We start from the raw sequence: 24,624 nt of genomic DNA on the forward strand, positions 1-24,624 counted from the left end.
TTGATGCCAAAGACTTGAGACTCTACTGGGACTTGATGCCAAAGACTTGAGACTCTACTTGGACTTGATGCCAAAGACTTGAGACTCTACTTGGACTTGAGAGCAAAGACTTGAGACTCTACTGGGACTTGATGCCAAAGACTTGAGACTCTACTGGGACTTGATGCCAAAGACTTGAGACTCTACTGGGACTTGAGAGCAAAGACTTGAGACTCTACTTGGACTTGATGCCAAAGACTTGAGACTCTACTGGGACTTGAGTGCAAAGACTTGAGACTCTACTTGGACTTGAGAGCAAAGACTTGAGACTCTACTTGGACTTGATGCCAAAGACTTGAGACTCTACTTGGACTTGAGAGCAAAGACTTGAGACTCTACTGGGACTTGAGAGCAAAGACTTGAGACTCTACTGGGACTTGATGCCAAAGACTTGAGACTCTACTGGGACTTGAGAGCAAAGACTTGAGACTCTACTTGGACTTGATGCCAAAGACTTGAGACTCTACTGGGACTTGAGTGCAAAGACTTGAGACTCTACTTGGACTTGAGAGCAAAGACTTGAGACTCTACTGGGACTTGAGAGCAAAGACTTGAGACTCTACTGGGACTTGATGCCAAAGACTTGAGACTCTACTGGGACTTGATGCCAAAGACTTGAGACTCTACTGGGACTTGATGCCAAAGACTTGAGACTCTACTGGGACTTGATGCCAAAGACTTGAGACTCTACTTGGACTTGAGAGCAAAGACTTGAGACTCTACTTGGACTTGAGAGCAAAGACTTGAGACTCTACTTGGACTTGATGCCAAAGACTTGAGACTCTACTTGGACTTGATGCCAAAGACTTGAGACTCTACTTGGACTTGATGCCAAAGACTTGAGACTCTACTTGGACTTGATGCCAAAGACTTGAGACTCTACTGGGACTTGATGCCAAAGACATGAGACTCTACTTGGACTTGATGCCAAAGACTTGAGACTCTACTGGGACTTGATGCCAAAGACTTGAGACTCTACTGGGACTTGATGCCAAAGACTTGAGACTCTACTTGGACTTGATGCCAAAGACTTGAGACTCTACTGGGACTTGATGCCAAAGACTTGAGACTCTACTTGGACTTGAGAGCAAAGACTTGAGACTCTACTTGGACTTGATGCCAAAGACTTGAGACTCTACTGGGACTTGATGCCAAAGACTTGCGACTCTACTTGGACTTGATGCCAAAGACTTGAGACTCTACTGGGACTTGAGAGCAAAGACTTGCGACTCTACTTGGACTTGATGCCAAAGACTTGAGACTCTACTGGGACTTGAGAGCAAAGACTTGAGACTCTACTGGGACTTGAGAGTAAAGACTTGAGACTCTACTTGGACTTAACCCTCTTGACTTGAATTCAAGTCAAGTCACAAGCAGCAAGCACAAATATTAAAATATAAAAAAAAAAGTGTCACATCAATGTTACTGCAGCAGCCATCCAGACACGTTCCTATAGAACCCACTCCTGTTATCAGTCTTGGCTGTGTAGGCTATAATTAATGCCAACACACTAATGCCTACCACACACATAAAGATAATCTGGCTGATTTTGCCCAGATTTTCCCCCTTCCAACCAAAGACAAAATCGCCCAATTATCTTAGGCTTTTAAGATTATGTTATGTTCTTTTCTGTACACCTTTAAGATTTTAATTCTCCCGACAATTGGCTCGTAAAACCAACCCTAAATATTAAACATGTTCAATATTTACGATTGTCGGCCCCGGAGAAGGCAGTGCTTATATTGACAAAGTATATCACGATAGAATATTATTAATAAAAATAAACAGATGAATAAGTGGCAGAATATTAACAATAAAATATAAACAACTTAACAATTGAGGTGTGGTCATGATCTTTACGTATCATTAATTATAATCGATTTGTTTGGGACTCGAAACTAAAATCTTTGGACTTGGACTTGACTCGAGACTTGAGAGCAAAGACTTGAGACTCTACTTGGACTTGCAACATAGGGACTTTCTCCCACCTCTGGTAAATAGTGTGTTGTGTTGTGTTGTGTTGTGTTGTGTTGTGTTGTGTTGTGTTGTGTTGTGTTGTGTTGTGTTGTGTTGTGTTGTGTTGTGTTGTGTTGTGTTGCAGCGATGAAAGCAGCTGTGCTGATCCAGCGCTGGTACCGGCGCTACGTGGCTCGTCTGGAGATGAGACGCAGATACACGTGGAACATCTTCCAGTCCATCGAATACGCAGGAGAACAGGACCAGCTGCAGGTCACTCTTCCTCCTCCTCCTCCTCTTCCTCCTCCTCCTCCTCCTCCTCCTCCTCCTCTCCCTCTCTCTCTCTATATATATACTGTATACATATAGTATATATTATGGGATGCCATTCAGGAAATTAAGCATCTTTGAATATATGGAATGAACCTTGAATATATTGAATGAACCTTGAATATATGGAATGAAACTCTGAATATATTGAATGAACCTTGAATATATTGAATTAACTCTAAATATATTGAGTGAACCTTGAATATATTGAGTGAATGAGTGAACCTTGAATATATGTAATGACACTCTGAATATATTGAATTAACCTTGAATATATTGAATGAACCTTGAATATATTGAATGAACTCTGAATCCAAGTTCATTCCATATATTCAGTGTCATTACATATATTCAAAGGTTCACTATTCAGTTTAATTCAATATATTCAAGGTTCATTCAATATATTCAGAGTTCATTCAATATATTCAGATTGTCATTACATATATTCAAAGGTTCACTATTCAGAGTTTCATTCAATATATTCAAGGTTCATTCCATATATTCAGAGTGTCTTTACATATATTCAGAATTTCATTCAATATATTCAGAATTTCATTCAATATATTCAGAGTGTCATTACATATATTCAGAAGTTCATTCAATATATTCAGAGTGTCATTACATATATTCAGAATTTCATTCAATACATTCAGAGTTTCATTCCATATATTCAGAGTGTCATTCAATATATTCAGAATTTCATTCAATATATTCAGAGTGTCATTACATATATTCAAAGGTTCACTATTCAGAGTTTCATTCAATATATTCAAGGTTCATTCAATATGTTCAAGGTTCATTCAATATATTCAGAGTGTCATTACATATATTCAAAGGTTCACTATTCAGAATTTCATTCAATATATTCAGAGTGTCATTACATATATTCAAAGGTTCACTATTCAGAATTTCATTCAATATATTCAGAATTTCATTCAATATATTCAGAGTGTCATTACATATATTCAGAATTTCATTCAATACATTCAGAGTTTCATTACATATATTCAGAAGTTCATTCAATATATTCAGAGTGTCATTACATATATTCAGAATTTCATTCAATACATTCAGAGTTTCATTCCATATATTCAGAGTGTCATTCAATATATTCAGAATTTCATTCAATATATTCAGAGTGTCATTACATATATTCAAAGGTTCACTATTCAGAGTTTCATTCAATATATTCAAGGTTCATTCAATATGTTCAAGGTTCATTCAATATATTCAAGGTTCATTCAATATATTCAGAGTTTCATTCAATATATTAAAGGTTAATTCAATATATTCAGAGTGTCATTCAATATATTCAAGGTTCATTCAATATATTAAGAGTTTCATTGAATATATTCAAGGTTCATTCAACATATTCAAGGTTCATTCAATATATTCATAGTTTCATTCTATATATTCAAAGGTTCATTCAATATATTCAGAATTCCATTCAATATATTCAGAGTTTCATTACATATATTCAAAGGTTCACTATTCAGAGTTTCATTCAATATATTCAGAGTGCATTACATATATTCAGAGTGTCATTACATATATTCAAAGGTTCACTATTCAGAGTTTCATTCAATATATTCAGAGTTCATTCCATATATTCAGAGTGTCATTACATTCAGAGGTTCACTATTCAGAGTTTAATTCATTCAACATATTCAAGGTTCATTCAATATATTCAGAGTTTCATTCAATATATTCAGAGTGTCATTCATTATATTCAAGGTTCATTCCATACAGTATATTCAATTAATTTCCTGAACGGCATGCCATACATAATATACTGTATAGTGAAATTATGATCATTTTCAGGAAAACGTTTTATTTTTCTCTCCTCAGCTCTCGAGTTTCTTCAGCTTCATGTTGGACAACTTCACTCAGCTGAACGGGAACGGTCCAGGTCAGAGGAAAAGACTTTTATTTATTAGTCAGTGAAGCATCATGTCACGTGTTTTCTGTAAATACAGGAACTTGATTCTACTTTGTTGTTTTACTGACTGGGGATTTTTCTGCACAATATGAACTTTATTAATGTTTTTTTCATTCACTTTATTTGATTATTTGTGATTTAAAGTTTGTACACTAACAAGTAAAGGGCTCACACTGATTCCTAGGTAAAATATTACTGTAAAAGTGACAGATTATGACAAATTATAAAATTTGTTATGAAAATACAGTCATTATTTTTTTGTTTTTTTCCAACATGACATTTAATTTTTTTTTTACTTCCATCAAATTAGCTCCAGTGTTATTCATCCACTGTATTTTGGTCTAGATTAGAAAACCCACTGCATGTACCCTGTTGCTTAGCAACTGCTGTGAATGTGGAGGCCAGTGGTGTGTATGTGTGTGTGTGTGTGTGTGTTGCATTGACACACAGCTGTGGTTTAAGTGTGTATTGACCCACTCATGCAGCTAAAAAGCACAAAGCTTCATTGACGAGTGAATCCTTAGGTCAGCAGAGTGTTTATTATATACGGCAGCTGTGTGTGTGTGTGTGTGTGTGTGTGTGTGTGTGTGTGTGTGTGTGTGTGTGTGTGTGTGTGTGTGTGTGTGTGTGTGTGTGTGTGTGTGTGTGTGTGTGTGTATGTGTGTGTGTGTCTAAAGGTGGACACAGACAAAGACGTAGTAAACAGAAAAAGGAGGAGGTAGATTTCTGTTTGTGTGCATAAATTAGAGGCTTCAGTTTCTCATTTCCATGTTGGAGTGGAGCTTTAATACGACTGGAAGCAGGAAGCTGCTCATCACACAAACACACAAACACACAGACACACAACACACCTCAGTTCAGTGGGAGAATCCTTCCTCTTCTTCTTGTTAAACCTCCAAACAGATCTGACTTCATCCGTTAAACACACACAACTACAACACAATTACAACACAACTACAACCAGCTGCAGCCTCAAAGCTTCGCTCCAACATCTGGAAACAGATGATAAACCAAATCCAAAGTTTCACTCTGGTCATGTTCAGACTTATGCACAAGATCGATCTATCTATCTATCTATCTATCTATCTATCTATCTATCTATCTATCTATCTATCTATCTATCTATCTATCTATCTATCTATCTATCTATCTATCTATCTACCTACCTACCTACCTACCTACCTACCTACCTACCTACCTACCTACCTACCTACCTACCTACCTACCTACCTACCTACCTACCTACCTACCTACCTACCTACCTACCTACCTACCTACCTACCTACCTACCTACCTACCTACCTACCTACCTACCTACCTACCTACCTACCTACCTACCTACCTACCTACCTATCGTAATGAAAGACTTGAAAATGATATGTTTATTAGGGAAAACATACATTTGGAAAAACAACTGCAGCCCCAGTCTGGATCAGTGAATATATGGAATGAAACTCTAAATGTATTGAGTGAACTCTGAATATATGGAATGAAACTTGAATATATTGAATGAAACTCTGAATATATTGAATGAACCTTTGAATATATTGAATGAACCTGAATATATGGACAGGGCCGTTACTAGGAATTCTGGGCCCCCTTAAAGAATACTAAAGTGGGCCCCTGCCCCCTGACTTTTCCACTTTTTTTCTTAGACTACGCATGTATTATCATTTTTTATTTAGCCTACTTTGTTTTGATGCTAATGCAGCATTACTATGAGTATTAGTCAGGGTCTTATGCAGAATAATTCAGTCATACAAAGATTAGACTACTGGGGCTTTTGTGGGCCCTACTGGGTGCTGGGCCCCTGGAATTATCATCACCTTTCTCCCCTATACAACGGCCCTGTATATGGAATGAAACTCTGAATATATTGAATGAGCTGTGACTCTGTGCCCTCCAGAGTTGATCTCCCAGCTGCTGGACCCGGTGATCGACCCGTGGCTGGACAGAGAGTCCTGCTTCGACCTGATCGCGGTGCCGGACTCGTACGCCGGCCCTCGGCTCTCCTTCCCTCTCTCCATCGCCGACACCAACGCTCTGCTCAGCGCCTTCAAGGAGCAGCAGGTATAACACGTGTTTCTCTCACTCTGCTGCTTTTCACTCACTTTCACTTTCGATCGTTTGCTGTTTTATTTTGAAGTTCTTGTTCCACTTCCTCCACAGACTCTCCACGCCAGATACGTCCTGCAGCTTCTGTACGAGACCAAGAAGCTCCTGAAGCAGATGCCCAACATCGTCCACCTGTCCACATCCTGCACCAAGGAGATCACCATCTGTGGTGAGAGGCAGCGCCCGGTGTTTGGATCAAAATTATCCAAGTTGTTCAAAGCAAAGTCGGATTGGATCAGTCTGATTCAGACAGAGACTACACTGCAAAAACTCAAAATGTTACCAAGAATATTTGTCTTATTTCTAGTCAAAACAAATCTCATTATACTAAAAATAAGACTCATCACAAAGTAGTTTGTTTTTTGACACTTTTTACTTCTTTCAAGCAGATTTTCACTTGAAATAAGTAGAAAAATCTGATAGTGGAGCAAGTTTTTCTTTCTTATTACAAGCACAAACAACTTGCTTTCACTGGCAGATTTTTCTACTTATTTCAAGTGAAAATTTGTTTGAAACAAGTGACAATTATCTAAAAACACATCCATTTTTAGGTGATGAGTCTTATTTTAAGTGGAAAGAGATGAGTTTTGACTAGAAATTTGACATTTTGACAAGAAATAAGACAAATATTCTTGGGGAGATTTTGAGTTTTTGCAGTGTAGACTTTTATAGATTACAAGATCCTGGCCTTATCTGGTCTGGATGTTCAAATAAATAAAAAAGCAAATATACAGAGTTCATTAGTCAAACAAATGTGAATATTTTTCCATGTGTTTTAAATTCAAAGTTTAAATTTCAAATTTCAAACTTAAAATTTCTTTTAATTATCCAGTAGTTGTGGAAAAATCTAAAGTTAACTTGATTTACTTTATCACTGTAATGGTTTAAATATATATTCTACATTATAAATTATGTTTATTTGACCAGTTTGAATTTAATTTAAATCACATTTTGTTCCCGAATCCACCAAACTGCTGGGATCAGAATAATGTACATGAATGAATGAGCTGCTGGTGGTTTTAAATGTTCCCTGATGTCTGTGGATGTGAATTAATCCAGTTCAGTGTTTCTTAATGGCTCCGTTCCAACAGGAGGAGCTCGTGTTTATTTGTTTATCTGCTCACTGATAAACCACTTGACTCCTCATCTGCATTCGCATCTCATTAAACTCAACAATACTTAACACACATTAAGGTTCCTCCTCTGCTTCTCTTCCTCCTGTGGTTCAGGCGATCTACACGGCCGGCTCGACGACTTGCTGCTCATATTCTATAAGGTAAAAAAACATCTACACGACAACTTTATGTCACGTCACATCTCAGCTCTGGTGGTTTTTACTTTTCTATTGTTTTAGCCAGTATTGTTCTTATTATTATTCTTCTTTCTAGGAAATCCTACTTCCCACACATGAAAAATCACCAAATTTTTATGTTTATTTTGTACAAAGCTCCAGTCCCACGCCAGATTTAAAGGACATGTCAATATTCCTCGTGGGGGGGACACAATAAGCGTCTAAATTTAAAACTTAAATAATTCCCAGCAAACCAAGTGTACCTGATACAGTTTTGCTTTACTTTCACCAAAATGTCGCCCCAATACTTCAGAAAGTTTTGTACAATCCAGGGTCGGGCAATTTTTTTATAGACAAAATTAGACAATTTTAAAGTGAAAGTTGCAAAGTCGTATAGCACATATGGTTGATCTGTTTTGTCATTAATTTATTTTCAAAGTTTTGAAATTTAGATGCTGTAACCAGGCGCGGATTAATGCACAGGCTGACCTAGGCTGCAGCCTAGGGGCCCCGCGTGTGGAAGGGCCCCGGGATTGGTCAGATTATGTGGTCACGGAGCCGCAATGTTAGAGAAAAAACAGCGGAGCCCGACAGCAGAGCGCAAGGTGGGAGAAAGAAAAAAGAGACCAACAACTAGCCTATAACTGAGATCCATATGGGCCAAAACGGACTCAATCACCTGTCTCTGGTCACCTCCACTGAGAGTGAGTTACATCATGATGAGCCAAAGTTACACGATTATACGGGGGCGATCGTTCATTTGTAGAAGGATATTGTTGTTGTTGTTGTTGTAAAGAGCTGGGTTACATGCCGTTTTTTTTTTCTTTTTCTTTTTTCAATTGCCCGTTCATTCGGCAGGGCGGGGGGGCAGAAACACTGTGCACCTCAGTGTTATGATGTGAAGGATGTGTTTTTGCTCCTCATGTTCCCAGAGAACATGTTCTACCTTTGTTGTAGCGCTGCTCCCGCTGCCGTCCTCTTTTTTTTTTTTAGCTGCAGTCCTTATTCGCGCTAATGTTTAAATCCCACCGTCACATGTTTTTTTTTTTTTACCCTTTATGAACAACCGTATAGGCCTGCTGTCTCTAAACAATAGAGAAGAGAAATATGCAAGAATAGAAAGTCTCTAGAGAAACGTATCCGAATAAAATCCGTTTGCAGTGCCTTCTTGTTCTGTAGTCCAGCTATTAGGCTATTGGTTCAGTTATTCACGCACGAGTCCTTCATACAGGGCCGGCCCTAGGATTTTGGTGGCCCTAAACATGATCTTGTTTGTGGCCCCCAAAACACTCCAAATGCAAACACCAAATCACACACACTGCTTACAACTGAATGGACAGACACACACAGACATCCTCTGAGGTCTGAGACCAATTTCTTGACTTTTACTTATTTTCTTAACCCTCTAGGCCCCAGAGTTTATTTAGGAAAACATTAAGTTTGGATTTCAAGATTTCACAAGGCTGTAGCTTGCAAGTGGTGAGGGATAAATCTATGGTGTAAATGAGAAAAATATTCATAATGACCTAAAGTTTGTGATAGGTGTAAATTACTCATCTAATTTGCATATTGTGACGTCACCAGGTGGCAGCCACATTGGATTACATGACTTTCAGTAAAACTTAATTTGAAACATATTTACACAGAAAAAATATTTCTTTCTGTACATTTACAGTCTGCCACACGGGGACACACACGGTGTTTCTCAACACCTGAAGATCCCTTCCTGTTCAGCTTCGAGCTGCGGGAGCCCCTGAAAGAGGAGTGGCTGCGCTCCAGTCAAACTATTTTTTTCTCAGATATTTTGCTTAAAAACACACCCACAAATGACGTCAGGATTGAAACTGAGTGTGTTCGCCACCAGATGTATTTGTATGGATTTGGTACCTTCCTGATCATACCCCCCCCCCCTCCCGCCGCACGTACCCTTATTAGCTTTATATGCCGCTGCTGCTGCATAAGGGGGCCCCACAGAAAGAATAGCCTAGGGGCCCATGACTACCTTAATCCGCCTCTGGCTGTAACGCCACCATTGTCTTGTGTTATTAGACTCCAGTTGTTCCCATGAGAGCAGAATTCAAAATGTTGTAGAAAATTCAGTTTTTGAGATAAAATTCTGATATTTGCCAAACTTCATCAACCATGACTCCAAAATATTCTCCGTTTTTTTCAGGAAGATTGAAAATGTATTTAGCAGGATTCGGATGTTTACAGTAGTGTTTACAGTCAAACGTTTTCATGCACTGTTGGCTCAGTTTTCGATAAATCAAAAATCTGTGTGAATTGTTAGTGGAGGACGGTCTGAAGATGCTCTGTAGCAAGTTTAGTGTCAATTGAGCATAAATTGTGGGAACGAGATAGGTTTTATAAGTTTTACAGTTTTTGAATGTAACAGAGTGATGGACTTCATAATTTGTAATGAGTTTAAGTGGACAAACGTTTCAGCAGTATTGGGGCGACATTGTGGTGAAGTTTCAAAACTGTAGCATCTACCGTTGGATTGGTAGGAATTTTCAAAGTTTTTAAATTTAAACGCTTATGTCCTTGGAGTTGAGTAAATCTGGCATGAGGTCGACATTTCTGTGAAGTTGTTTTCACTGATTATACACGGTAAGTAGGACTTCCTCGGAAGAAGAAAGAAGAAAGAAGAAAGAAAGAAGAACATTGAGGAAAACAATAATTATAAAGTCCATCACTCCGTTTATTTTTCAAAAACTGTGAAACTTATTAAACCTTTTTTTCTTCCACAATTTTTGTTCAATTTTCACCAAATTTGCTGCGACTGCATCTTCAGACCGTCCTCCACAAAGTTAACACCCGGATTTTGTTCTTGTTGTTTTTCCTAACTCGTCGTCGTCTCTCAGAACGGGCTTCCCTCCGCCGAGACGCCGTACGTCTTCAACGGCGACTTCGTGGACCGTGGGAAGAAGTCGATGGAGGTGGTGGTGCTGCTGTTCGCCTACCTGCTGCTCTACCCCGACTACATGCACCTGAACCGAGGGAACCACGAAGACCACATCATGAACCTCAGGTGGGTCAGAGGAGGAGTTGAACGGGGCATTAAAGGGATAGTTCAACATTGTGGCAAATTGGCCCATTGCTATAATCCCTATAGTCATAGCAGTAGGTTCGTTACCTTTAATTGTCTGTGCAAGCTATTTTTAGAACGGCGGAGCAGAGCCGTGAGCTGCTCAGAGCTACACTACGGAGGCTCATTATGGGATTTCTTGGTTTCCCTCATCAAACTCATCAAATACACAATCCAACAACTCCACAACGCTCTGGTGGACAAGTTGTGACCTGCACATTCACCACGCTATGAGATAATAACACAACGTTACCAGACAGAGTTGTTTTAGAGGGAAATGCAGAGACTGTTGATGAAAAACTGTCCCTGAAGGCAACGCACATCAGCGGTTTTGTATGAATTTTACCTCTAACTGTGCGTTCACACCAAAAGCTTCCAAAGCGTCAAAAACGCCAGAAGTCAATTCATTTTCAATGAGAGCCCGGCGACACTGAGCGTCCAAAGCGTCAACAGGCGTCGCCGCGCTTCCAAAGCGTCCAAAGCGTCACCAGATGAGAAGTTGAGCCCTGATTAACTTTAGGGTAATTAGCTATGACGCGGTTCAGCGGCAACCGGCGGCAGCCTGTCAGAATAGAGATGTCCGTCGGCTGCCTTTTTAAAAAAAAAAAATTATTTCAGCTCCCCAATGACCAGCGCGATCGAACTTTGACGTCAGTCACGTGACGAGCGACCAAAGCGGCTGAAAATATTTGCCGTTTTCGGAGCTGTCTTGTCTGACGCCCACCCTCGAGCGTTTTTGATGCTTTGGAAGCTTTTGGTGTGAACGCAGAGTAAAACAACTCTGTGTGGTAACGTTGTGTTATTATCTCATAGCGTGGTGAATGTGCAGCTCACAACTTGTCCACCAGAGCGTTGTGGAGTTGTTGGATTGTGTATTTGATGAGTTTGATGAGGGAAACCAAGAAATCCCATGAGCCTCCGTAGCGTAGCTCTGAGCAGCTCACGGCTCTGCTCCGCCGTTCTAAAAAATAGCTTGCACCGACAATTAAAGGTAACGAACCTACTGCTATGACTATAGGGATTATGGCAGTGGGCCAATTTGACAAAATGTTGAACTATCCCTTTAAAGACGGAGCTTCCTCTCACTGAGCTGCTGCTGTTGTTGTTTCAGATATGGGTTCACTAAAGAGGTCATGCAGAAGTACAAGGTACAGGAGAGTCTTTCCTCTGCTTCTATTACACTCTGAACCTCTGAGAGCGTTAAATAAAGTTTTATTCGTGTTATTTGTACGGTGTGTCATGTCATCGTGCTCAGACTCACGGCCGTGAGATCCTGCAGCTGTTCCAGGACATCTTCAGCCTCCTGCCCGTCGCCACCGTCATCGACGGGAAGATCCTGATCGTCCACGGAGGGATCTCAGACCAGACGGACCTGGAGCTGCTCGGCTCCGTGGAGAGGCACAAGGTCAGAGTTCATCATCAGACTGTAGCTAAAGGTCAGAGTTCATCATCAGACTGTAGCTAAAGGTCAGAGTTCATCATCAGACTGTAGCTAAAGGTCAGAGTTCATCATCAGACTGTAGCTACTGCAGCTAAAGGTCAGAGTTCACCATCAGACTGTAGCTACTGCAGCTAAAGGTCAGAGTTCATCATCAGACTGTAGCTAAAGGTCAGAGTTCATCATCAGACTGTAGCTACTGCAGCTAAAGGTCAGAGTTCACCATCAGACTGTAGCTACTGCAGCTAAAGGTCAGAGTTCACCATCAGACTGTAGCTACTGCAGCTAAAGGTCAGAGTTCACCATCAGACTGTAGCTACTGCAGCTAAAGGTCAGAGTTCATCATCAGACTGTAGCTAAAGGTCAGAGTTCATCATCAGACTGTAGCTAAAGGTCAGAGTTCATCATCAGACTGTAGCTACTGCAGCTAAAGGTCAGAGTTCACCATCAGACTGTAGCTACTGCAGCTAAAGGTCAGAGTTCATCATCAGACTGTAGCTAAAGGTCAGAGTTCATCATCAGACTGTAGCTACTGCAGCTAAAGGTCAGAGTTCATCATCAGACTGTAGCTAAAGGTCAGAGTTCATCATCAGACTGTAGCTACTGCAGCTAAAGGTCAGAGTTCACCATCAGACTGTAGCTACTGCAGCTAAAGGTCAGAGTTCATCATCAGACTGTAGCTACTGCAGCTAAAGGTCAGAGTTCATCATCAGACTGTAGCTAAAGGTCAGAGTTCATCATCAGACTGTAGCTACTGCAGCTAAAGGTCAGAGTTCATCATCAGACTGTAGCTAAAGGTCAGAGTTCATCATCAGACTGTAGCTACTGCAGCTAAAGGTCAGAGTTCATCATCAGACTGTAGCTACTGCAGCTAAAGGTCAGAGTTCATCATCAGACTGTAGCTAAAGGTCAGAGTTCATCATCAGACTGTAGCTACTGCAGCTAAAGGTCAGAGTTCATCATCAGACTGTAGCTACTGCAGCTAAAGGTCAGAGTTCAACATCAGACTGTAGCTACTGCAGCTAAAGGTCAGAGTTCACCATCAGACTGTAGCTACTGCAGCTAAAACAAAGATATTCAATAAATGGAAAGATACTCCATGAGCGGCTGCTCCAATGATAGAAATGGTTTCACTTCCTGTCTCTCTAAGTGGGCGTGGCCAACCGTCACCACCTCGTCTGTGAACGTGTGTGTGGATTTATACAATTTGTAGGTAGATGAAAGTGAGATATTTATATTTTCTTATGATAACATTAAATACTTACACTACTAACAGTCATATTTAGCATGACAAAAATAATTTAAATCATTTTCACGGGAGTTCGCGGCCGTTTGTTTGACGTTGCCTAGGAGATCTGAGCCAAATCTGGCGAGAGTGTGTCGTCGTAGAGACAGAGACAGGTCTTGAACAAAGTGGATTTTCTCCTGATCTCTCCGTCTGAAAATCGCCATTTTGGTGTCAAACTGTTCAGAAGAGATGTGGCTTGTGAAAAATGAATCCAAAATTTACTTCAGTGACTGTGGGGAGAAAGGACAGACCATAATCTGTGTTCACGTTAAATTGTCCCATTGGAGTCAATACACTCTATGCTGCCTCTGGTCTCTCTAAAGGGGCGTGGCCGTGCAGAAGCCCACGTGACATCATACAGGAAGCTGACTCCTCATGGAAGGTCTTGGTTTATAAACCGTCTTTGGCTAAAAGTCAGAGTTCATCATCAGACTGTAGCTACTGCAGCTTCATCCTCCAGCTTCCTCTGCACCGTTACTGTGACTGTAATATCAGGTCTGGGCCACTAGAGGTCAACAAAACTCACACAGAGTCACAGCAAACACATGACAAACTCATCCTGCCCGAAATATAATTTAATGTGGTAGTAGTTTTAGTATTTTATATATAACATAGTGTATATATATTTCTTTAACTTACTAATCACAGGTTGCTCAAATTTGCTCTCTGTGTATATGTGTATATATACATTTTGTTGACCAAAACTCACCTGACAGATGGAGAGTGTGCATGAGTTTTGTCAACTCTTTTAATCTGAGAATGCACAAACACAAACACATCAGCAACTTTCACTGCAGGTAACAGGTTGTCTGTTTACTGAATGAGTCACACACTTTTTTTTAATGTCCTTTATATCCTGATTGTTTGTCTTTGCTGCAACTGGATGCTTGAACTTCCCTTGGGATCAATAAAATAGATCTAATCTAATCTAATCTAACAACTCTATGGACGGAAACTAGCATCCTGCTATAATCCGGCATATTTATTATATTATTATTATTATTATATATGTTCTTATGTCCAATAATGTGCACTGTCCCATTCAAATAAACAAACAAATAAATAAATAAAATAATCTAATCTAATTTAAACAAGGCAAGTAAAGATTAAGATACCACTTTCACAAATGTCTCTTGAAAAGCATCTCTACATGTACGACACTCGTTCAACTTGTTTTTAAACACAAACACAACTCCACATCTGGTTTTATAGGAAGATTATAAAAACCACTTCTGGGATTAAACATTGACATGATCCCACAAAAACAGATTTATAAACTCTTCCTAAGTAAAAAATATTCATGTTGTGTTGTTTAGGGATGAGTGTGAACATGTTTTCTTTTCATCATTGTTATTCAAGGTCTGAAAAGACTTGATATTTTTTTGTTATTTATAACTAGTTGTCATTTTCTGCCAATAAATAAAAGCTCTAAATGACAATATTTATATTTCAATTTTAGGAGAAATGTTGTTAGTGGTTAATAGAATAAAACAAAAATGTTCATTTCACTCAAACACAAACCTATAAATAGTAAAACCAGAGAAACTCATCATTTTGAAGTGGTCTCTTCATTTTTTCCAGAGCTGAAGTGTCTGTTTGAACTTTACTTTAGACAACAGGTGTACGACCTTTCATTCTCTTATTATCTCTCTCTCTCCAGGTGAAATCTGCGCTGCGGTTTCCCCGACGCAGCCTGGAGCAGCTGGACCTCGGTCCGTCCTGCAGACAGGCCAAGAGGACGAGGTCCACGGACAGCTCCCGTCCCGGCAGCAGCCGCAGCCACAGCAAGAACCAGAGAACTCCCAACCTGAGGTCAAACAGATGTTCACAGATGTTTAAGGGATACACCAACATTTTTTTTCCGTGTCTTGCCTCACTCCCGAGTCCCTGACCAGTAGATAGACACCATCCTTTCGACTGTGCGTGCAGTAACAAGGGAGATAGAGCCGTATCACCCGTAGCTTAGCTCAAACACTGGAAGTGTATGGGTAGTGTTAGCCTGCCTCCACCTAAAGTCATCAGAGAAACTCTTCAGCAACTCTAAACGGAAACCGGCGGGCCGATCTTCGTCTCAGAGCTACAAAACTCTCCGGTAAGGCATCTTGAGCGGTCAAATGCCGCTAACGGGACGAGATCGGTCAAAACGGAGGGTTCAAGCAAAGACGGTTTATTTTGGTTCAAGCTAGCTACATCGAGGGTAGGTTAGCTTCCTATTTCAACGTAAAAGCACAAATTCTATCCTCATGGTTTTCTGTATGTAAAGGGCAACGGGTGTTTTATTTTGTGAAAGTAACTGGAAGTGCGTTGGTCACAACGGCTAGCTTGAGTAGCGCCGAATTCGTCCGAACAAAATTGTAAACAGCTGGTATTTAGACAAATTAACGACACACTGCTGATCTAAACGGCTACTTTCTCACCTAAACATGTTTGAAATGTGGATAAAGTGATTTACAGAGTTTAGAGCTAAAATGAAATCAGCTTCTGACTGCTGATTTCGGCTCAGGTAGGAGGCAGGCTAACACTACCTATACACTTCCAGTGTTTGAGCTAAGCTAATTAGCGACATTAGGTAGGAGGCAGGCTAACACTACCCATACACTTCCAGTGTTTGAGCTAAGCTAATTAGCGACTTTAGGTGGAGGCAGGCTAACACTACCTATACACTTCCAGTGTTTGAGCTAAGCTAATTACGGGCGATACGGCTCTATCTCCCTTGTAACTGCACGCACAGTCGAAAGGATGGTGTCTATCTGCTGGTCATGGACTCGGGAGTGAGGCAAGACACAGAAAAAAAAATGTTGGTGTATCCCTTTAACTGTTCACTCACACTGACTGTCTTCTATAAACTCTCTGTCGTCTCCTGTTGAAGGAAGAGGAGGTGTGGCTTCAGCCGGCAGGACAGCGCTGCCTCCACCTCCTCCTCCTCCTCGTCCTCCTCCTCCTCCTCCTCCCTCTGCTCTCCTCGGACCCCGTCCTGTCTCTCCCCTCGTCCCTGCCCGTCCTCCCCCAGCTCGCCCTACAACATCAACGTCCTCCAAGTGCCTTTCCTGGACTCTCTGTCGTCTCTTCCTCCTCCGTCGCCTCCGCAGCACGAGCAAGAGTGGAAACAGGTCAGAGAGGAGGAGGAGGAAGAGGAGCACTGCAAAAACTCAAATATCTTACCAAGAATATTTGTCTTATTTCTAGTCAAAATGTCATTTCTAGTCAAAACAAATCTAATTATACTTAAAATAAGACTCATCACATTAAAAAGCAGCTTGTTTTTAGACCATTTTCACTTGTTTCAAGCAGATTTTCACTTGAAATAAGTAGAAAAATCTGATAGTGGAGCAAGTTTTTCTTCCTTATTACAAGCACAAAAAACCTGCTTTCACTGGCAGATTTTTCTACTTATTTCAATGAAAATTTGTTTGAAACAAGTGAAAATGATCTAAAAGCAAGTTAATTTTTAGGTGATGAGTCTTATTGTAAGTGGAAAGAGGTTAGTTAATTAGTTTTATTTAAGGAGGACAGTGCACATTAATGAACATTATAAAATGTAAAGGTGCCGGTGTTAGCCTTCCGACTGTAGTCCTCCTGGCAAGGTGTTAAAAGCCATTAAAATGAACACAAGAACATAACAACATAATTCATAAAACAGGAAAAAAAACACATACAACAAACACATGTATCCAACAGAAACCAACAGACATAAAAACTACAAAGAAAGACAATTAACATGACACTGTTATAAAACAAAAACAGAAACAAGAAGCGTAGTGCAATTTAATAGATTTAGGTGAGATTGACTATTTATGATGCTGGATAAAATGGATGAAGATGCAACAATGCAAGACAAAAGCAGGGTCTCTTAATGGAGTTGTGCTAGGATGGAAACCAAATATAATACAGTGCAAATAAGACAAAATATTCTTGGACAGATTTTGAGTCTTTGCAGTGGGAGTTGATGTCGTTTACTTCTCTGCTTCACTGACATGTCACTCATCAGCCTCCTCTCTGTTGCTGCAGATCGTGGACGTCCTGTGGAGCGACCCTAAGACGCAGGAAGGCTGCAGCCCCAACACGTTCAGAGGAGGAGGCTGCTACTTCGGCCCCGACGTCACCAGGAGGCTGCTGCTGCAACACGGGCTGCAGCTGCTCATCAGGTCCCACGAGTGCAAACAGGAGGGATACGAGCTGTGTCACGGTGGACAGGTCAGAGGCTGAGAGCCTGAAACATGTCTGGAGGAATAAATACTTAAAGGGATACGCCAAAAAAAAAAAAAAATTGTGTCTTGCCTCACTCCCGAGTCCATGACCAGCAGATAGACACCATCCTTTCGACTGTGCGTGCAGTAACAAGGGAGATAGAGCCGTATCGCCCGTAATTAGCTTAGCTCAAACACTGGAAGTGTATGGGTAGTGTTAGCCTGCCTCCACCTAAAGTCGCTAATTAGCTTAGCTCAAACACTGGAAGTGTATGGGTAGTGTTAGCCTGCCTCCACCTAAAGTCATCAGAGAAACTCTTCAGCAACTCTAAACGGAAACCGGCGGGCCGATCTTCGTCTCAGAGCTGACAAAACTCTCCGGTAAGGCATCTTGAGCGGTCAAATACCGCTAACGGGACGAGATCGGTCAAAACGGAGGGTTCAAGCAAAGACGGTTTATTTTGGTTCAAGCTAGCTACATCGAGGGTAGGTTAGCTTCCTATTTCAAAGTAAAAGCACAAATTCTATCGTCATGGTTTTCTGTATGTAAAGGGCAACGGGTGTTTTATTTTGTGAAAGTAACCGGAAGTGCGTTGGTCACAACGGCTAGCTTGAGTAGCGCCGAATTCGTCCCAACAAAATTGTAAACAGGTGGTATTTAGACAAATGAACGACACACTGCTGATCTAAACGGCTACTTTCTCACCTAAACATGTTTGAAATGTGGATAAAGTGATATATTTACAGAGTTTAGAGCTAAAATGAAATCAGCTTCTGACTGCTGATTTCAGCTCGGGTAGGAGGCAGGCTAACACTACCTATACACTTCCAGTGTTTGAGCTAAGCTAATTACGGCGATACGGCTCTATCTCCCTTGTTACTGCACGCACAGTCGAAAGGATGGTGTCTATCTGCTGGTCATGGACTTGGGAGTGAGGCAAGACACGAAAAAAAAAATGTTGGCGTATCCCTTTAACAATAGTCTCTTTTATGACAGATTGCAACAAAATAAGACTAAAACGACACATCTAGAGGCCACAAAATGTTTGCCATGACATGAATGAAAGGAGGCAGAAAGAAGCAAACTAATGTTGTCTACCCCTGTTATCAAGAAATCAATTCACAAATTACATGATATATGTATCAAAGCAAAAAAAAGAGAAGAAAATGAATTAAAATAATGGCTGCAGACCAGACATCTACTCATCAAAGGTCTAAAACATGTCGCAATGCAACACTTTATTTATATCATCTACCACTTCTATTTTTGCAACTATATATACCTAATCACATTTATACATATGCAGACATACATTACCTATATGTACTAGTGTGTGTGTGTGTGTGTGTGTTGTGCAGGTGATCACCATCTTCTCAGCCTCTAACTACTACGAGGAGGGCAGCAACAGAGGAGCGTACATCAAAGTTGGCAGAGAACTGGTTCCTCGTTTCTACCAGTATCAAGTCAGTCGCAGCACACGCAGGCTCACACTCACTCAGAGGTAACAGCCCATCCACAATCAATCTGAACATCAACATTAGTATTTCATTTATTTATTTTTGACTTGCCCCTTTATTTTTTATTTTTCTTCTGTTGTAAACATTATGCAACCACGGTAATTAAGGAAACTGGATAAATTATTTAGAATAGAAGAGAATCTTTATTGTCACTGTTGCCTGACAGTATTAAACTGTGAGAAGCCGTTACAGCTCCATACTCAAGAAAAATAAACAGCAAGAACATAATATAAAGAAGTAAAGAGCAATAGATACAATTATTTACAGTAAAAACATCATTATAATAAATAACACTATATAACAAATAAAATTATAAATTAAATCAAAGCATTGCTTCTTCTCACTATGTTTCAAATAAGGATATAAGGATGATGTTTTTGTTCTCAATGTTTTTGTTTTCAGTTTTTGTTCTATAACTTAGTCCCTTACAGAAAAAACACATGAACTTCATACAGTACGTGATTCACATGTGAACAATTTCGCATATATATCATGTGGTTTTGGCCCAATTTTATGTGAATCACATGTGAATTCCCATGTGAACCCATTTTTCCACTGCGGTAACATGTTTTACAAAATTGGGCCAAAACCATGTGATTCCCAATGTGCAAATAACGTGAATCTTTCACATGTGAAATCAAACATGTGAACACATCTGAACTTCACATATGACACAATGTAGTTTTTCTGTAAGGGTTATGTTATCACAAACAAACTCGTGCCTTACTTTTGCTTACATGTTCAAATTAAATAAAATTCAATTCACTTCAGTTCAATATTAATATTGAAATAATAAAAAACAATAGATAATCTCTCATCCTCTTCAGTGAGTAGATTCTGTGTATTTGTCTGTTTTTAAATTTGTATAAATCAAATATTTTCGACAGCTGAGAAGTTCTTTTACATTTCTTTGGCTAAAATCTTTAAGGATAATAAAGTGATGAAATAACGGACTGAAGCATCGTGTGTTGTCAGAGTGCGGGCGGCGGAGGGTTCTGCTCTACGGGCCTTGAAGGAGAAGCTGTTTTCTCACCGTGCGGAGCTGATGGCGGGTTTCCAGGGGAACGACCACAACAACACCGGTGACGTTGACTCACCTCCTCTCTTCTTGTTTTAACCTTTGTGCCCTGCAAATTTTTACCGACACATGTACTACTATTTACTATTTAATTACTTTCAGACTTTTAACCCCTTCAATGCCAGGGACTCTATTTTCTGGCATTGAAGGGGTTAAAAGTCTGAAATTAATTAAATCAATGGTTTGGATCAATAGAGGAGAAGTGGATAAGAAGATTCATCCAAAAAAACTGGAAAATAATTGTAAAATATGCCTTTTTTTATGGCTTCAAACACATTGGACACTTTTGTCCAATGTAGTACATGTGTCGTTTTTTTTCTGAGAGTCCCATGTACAAAAAACTACAAACCCCAGGAAATCAATGTTGCTACTCATCAATGACATATCCAAGACTGATCTAATCCCCCCAAACCAAATTCAATTTGCATTCAGTTTTTTTGAAGTAACCCCCTTTTTATGTGCTTTTTTCCACCACTTTTCTTTCCAGGGACTCTATTTTCTGGCATTGAAGGGGTTAAAAGTCTGAAATTAATTAATTCAATGGTTTGGATCAATAGAGGAGAAGTGGATAAGAAGATTCATGCAAAAAAAACTGGAAAAATATTGTAAAATATGCCTTTTTTTATGGCTTCAAACACATTGGACACTTTTGTCCAATGTAGTACATGCAGAGGTTGCGCTAGACTTTTTCGTCGCCGGTCATTTTGACTGACGGGGTCATAAAAATTCCGTCATAATCTATTTTTACCGGTCACTTTAATTTTTTTTAAATGATAATAATGCCATATTCAATAGCATTCAATTTTAATTCATGTTTAATTCATATCAAGTCCAAACAAATTGAACAGAGAATGCTCCGGAGCAGATCCGGCGTCAGAGCACATCTAACTGTGGGTCATCAGTGAATGCGGGGGTCACTTTCTGCCACTCAACATCTAAATACAACGTTAGATGACATCAGTTTTCTGTCAACAATCAACATGCTAACCCATGTGTTATACCAAAACATCCAAAGGAGCACGTTTTCACATAGGCACCGCATAGTGCGCTGGCGTTAGCTCTCTCTCTCTCTCTCTCTCTCTCTCTCTCTCTCTCTCTCTCTCTCTCTCTCTCTCTCTCTCTCTCTCAATTCAATTTCAATTTCACAAGCTTTATTGGCATGACTGTCAGTACAATATTGCCAAAGCATTACAAAAATGGTAAAATAACACATACAATATAAATAAATAAACAGATAATATAATAATACAGATGATACTGATGAACAAACAGTGTAGATATCATTTAGCAGGTAAAACTCAACAGGAGCAGCAGCAGCTGCTCATATAGAGGAGCTCATGTTGAGCAGCTCATCTCTCTTTTTGTGACAGGCACAAACATATTTTGCTGCTTCTAAAGCAGTGGCTCTTTGTTCTCCTAACAAATGACAGAATTTGTCCTGGTCTGAGAGTTGGGTGAAGTTGGGTGTTGTTAGTGTGATGTTAGTGTATGTCTGTGTTCTGATGTGTGTGTATGCGTCACAGTGCAGCAGGAAGTGCTGCTCTGTCTCCACCTGTCTATGTGGACAGAGCTGACAGAGGCGCTGGTCTCTGGGCAGCCAGGTCTGTCTGTGGCGGCCGCTCTCTAAAGCCAGGCTGTGGCCGCTGAGTCTGTACATAGTCAAGGTTTTCCTCAGTCTGGGGTCAGTTACTGAACTCAAGTAATCTGCCATGGAGTATTCTTTGTTTAGGGCCAAATAGCATTGCAGTTTGCTTTGGGATTTGGTTGTACATGTCCAATAGTTGATGTAATTGTCTTTTTGTTTTTCTATAATTTGGTGGGGCCGGATTGTGTGAGGGTGGTCTTGGTGCTCGGTGCTGGTGGAGCTGAGCCTGTGGACCAGCTGGCTGAGGGGACTCCTGTCTTTGCTCTCCTCTTGGCACTGCAGGGCTTTGTAGTGGTAGGAGTTGGGGTCGCTGGCTTTGAGGTGTTGATAGAATAGTCTTTTTTGGATCCGAATTAAAAGGGGAAATTGGCCTAATTCAGCTCTGCATCCGTTATTGGGGGTGTTCCTATGGACTTTGAGGATGTTTTTGCAAATCTCGGTATGCAGGCTTTCGATCGGGTGTTTGTCCCATTTTTCAAAGTCTTGGGTTACAAGAGGACCCCACACCTCACTACCATATAGTATAATAGGTTCAATTACCGATTTAAATATTTTCATCCAGACTCTAACAGGGATATCAATACATGAGGATTTTTTAATGGACCAGAAAGCTCTTCTGCCCTTGTCTCGCAGATCGTTAATGGCCAGATTGAAATTTCCTGTGGCTGTAATGTTTAATCCCAGGTATGTGTAGTTGTGTGTGTGTTGTATGTCTGTAGAGTCCAGGAGGAACCTGTGTTGGTCTTTCTGACACTTGGGTCGTTTCTGGAAGACCATGACTCTGGTTTTGTCCAGGTTAATGGTCAGGGCCCAGGTCTGACAGAACTTTTGCAGATGATCTAATTGCTTTTGTAAAGCCTCCTTAGATGGAGCGAGCAGGATTAGATCATCTGCAAAGAGTAGACACTTGACTTCAGTGTCAGAGAGGGTGAGACCAGGGATGTCTGACTCTACCAGGGATTTGGCCAAATCATCAATATAAATATTGAACAGGGTGGGGCTGAGACTGCAGCCCTGCTTCACCCCTCTACTTTGGGGGAAGAAGTCGGTTTCCATGATTCCAATTTTTACAGCGCATTGATTATTTATGTACATTGTCTTGATTATATCATAGGTTTTTCCCCCAATACCTTTTTCTAGTAGTTTCAGAAACAGACCATGATGCCAAATTGAGTCGAATGCTTTCTTGAAATCTACAAAACAAGAGAAGATTTTGTTTTTGTTGTGGTGGACGTGTTTCTGGATGAGGGTGTGGAGGGTGTAGATGTGGTCAGTGGTTCTGTGTTGTGGAGTGAATCCAATCTGACTCTTGCTCAGGACATTATGTTCACTGAGGAAGTTTTGCAGACGGCTGTTTAAGATGCTGCAGAACAACTTCCCCAGGTTGCTGCTGACACATATGCCTCTGTAGTTGTTGGGATCGTACTTGTCTCCACTTTTATGGATTGGAGTGATAATCCCTTGGCCCCAGGTGTCTGGAAAATGACCGATGTTCAAGATGATATTAAATAATTTCAGTATGGCAGTCTTGATTTTATGGCTGCCGAACCGAAGCATTTCATTTAAGATGCGATCCGGTCCACTTGCCTTCCTTGGCTGCAGGGCCTGGATCTTGGTCAGTAGCTCCTCTTCACTAATTTCATGATCTAATGGGTTTTGGTTGTCTTTAACGACTGATTCAAGAGTTTCTAATTTGTTTAGCAGATTATTTTGGGCTGAATTCGGAGTGATTGTACTGTATAGATTTTCAAAGTGTTTTTTCCAAATTTCACCATTTTGAATTGCCAATTCTTCTTTGTGTGATTTGTTGAATGAATGCCATTTTTTCCAAAAATTATTTGAATCAATGGATTCTTCAATTTCTTTGAGGAGTTGCTGTTCGTGTTGCTTCTTATTAGTGCTTAGTGTTTTTCTGTATAATTTCAATGATTCACAATAACGAAGGCGGAGCTCATGATTGTCAGGTTGCCGGTGTTTTTCATTGGATAATTTACGGAGTGTTTTTCTCAGACACCTGCAGTCAGAGTCAAACCACTTTTCATGAGTAGATTTGTTTGAACTGTGATGATGAGGTTTGCTCAGATTGGACAGAAGTGCTGTTTTGTCAAATATTTCATTGATATCCCCAACAGCCTGATCGAGGCCATCTTTATTGTGGGGATATAAGGTGGAGAGAAAATGGTCCAACTTCATTTGGATAGTTGGGTGCCCGATGGCTCTCTGGTAGTCATCTTTGCTATGACTTGTCCACCTATAAGGCTGTTTGGATGGGTTGAGTCTGCTGGGCTCTGCTACATGGGGGTCTGTTGGGCTCTTCCTAATGTACAGGGTGATTTTGCTGTGATCTGATAGGGGCGTTAGGGGGCTGATGGTGAATGCTCTTAGATAGGAGGGGTCTAGGTCTGTAATACTATAGTCTACTGTGCTGTTGCCAAGAGGAGAGCTGTATGTGTAGAGACCAAAGGAGTCCCCTCGAAGCCGACCGTTGACTATGTACAGACCCAGCGTGCGACACATCTGCAGCAGTTGATGCCCATTTCTGTTGACTGTTTTGTCTAGATTGTTTCTGTGCTGATGTGGAGGAGGGGGGATGTTGATCTGGCCAGGTATGTGTTTGTCCCCATGTGTATTTATTAAGTCAGGTTCTGTGCCTGTTCTGGCGTTGAGATCACCACAGATCAGCACGTTTCCCTGTGTCTGGTAATAGTTGAT

At 40.5% G+C, this 24,624-nt stretch overlaps 1 protein-coding gene across 1 annotated transcript in view; it reads left to right on the forward strand.

Annotated features, from left to right (window-relative positions):
- Positions 1–24,624, forward strand: part of ppef1 (protein phosphatase, EF-hand calcium binding domain 1) — a gene marked incomplete at both ends in the record, with an annotated part of 33,210 nt that overhangs the window by 1,475 nt on the left and 7,111 nt on the right. The window contains 13 exons of the mRNA XM_084001479.1: positions 2,141–2,268; positions 4,174–4,234; positions 6,171–6,334; positions 6,434–6,555; positions 7,574–7,655; positions 10,535–10,701; positions 11,870–11,906; positions 12,014–12,163; positions 15,145–15,296; positions 16,354–16,594; positions 17,493–17,678; positions 19,031–19,173; positions 20,165–20,271. Coding sequence (XP_083857605.1) covers positions 2,141–2,268; positions 4,174–4,234; positions 6,171–6,334; positions 6,434–6,555; positions 7,574–7,655; positions 10,535–10,701; positions 11,870–11,906; positions 12,014–12,163; positions 15,145–15,296; positions 16,354–16,594; positions 17,493–17,678; positions 19,031–19,173; positions 20,165–20,271 — 1,740 coding nt within the window. The remainder of the gene's footprint in view (positions 1–2,140; positions 2,269–4,173; positions 4,235–6,170; positions 6,335–6,433; positions 6,556–7,573; positions 7,656–10,534; positions 10,702–11,869; positions 11,907–12,013; positions 12,164–15,144; positions 15,297–16,353; positions 16,595–17,492; positions 17,679–19,030; positions 19,174–20,164; positions 20,272–24,624) is intronic.

This window comes from Trachurus trachurus (genome assembly GCF_905171665.1).
Source record: "Trachurus trachurus genome assembly, chromosome: 3".
NCBI lineage: Eukaryota > Metazoa > Chordata > Actinopteri > Carangiformes > Carangidae > Trachurus > Trachurus trachurus.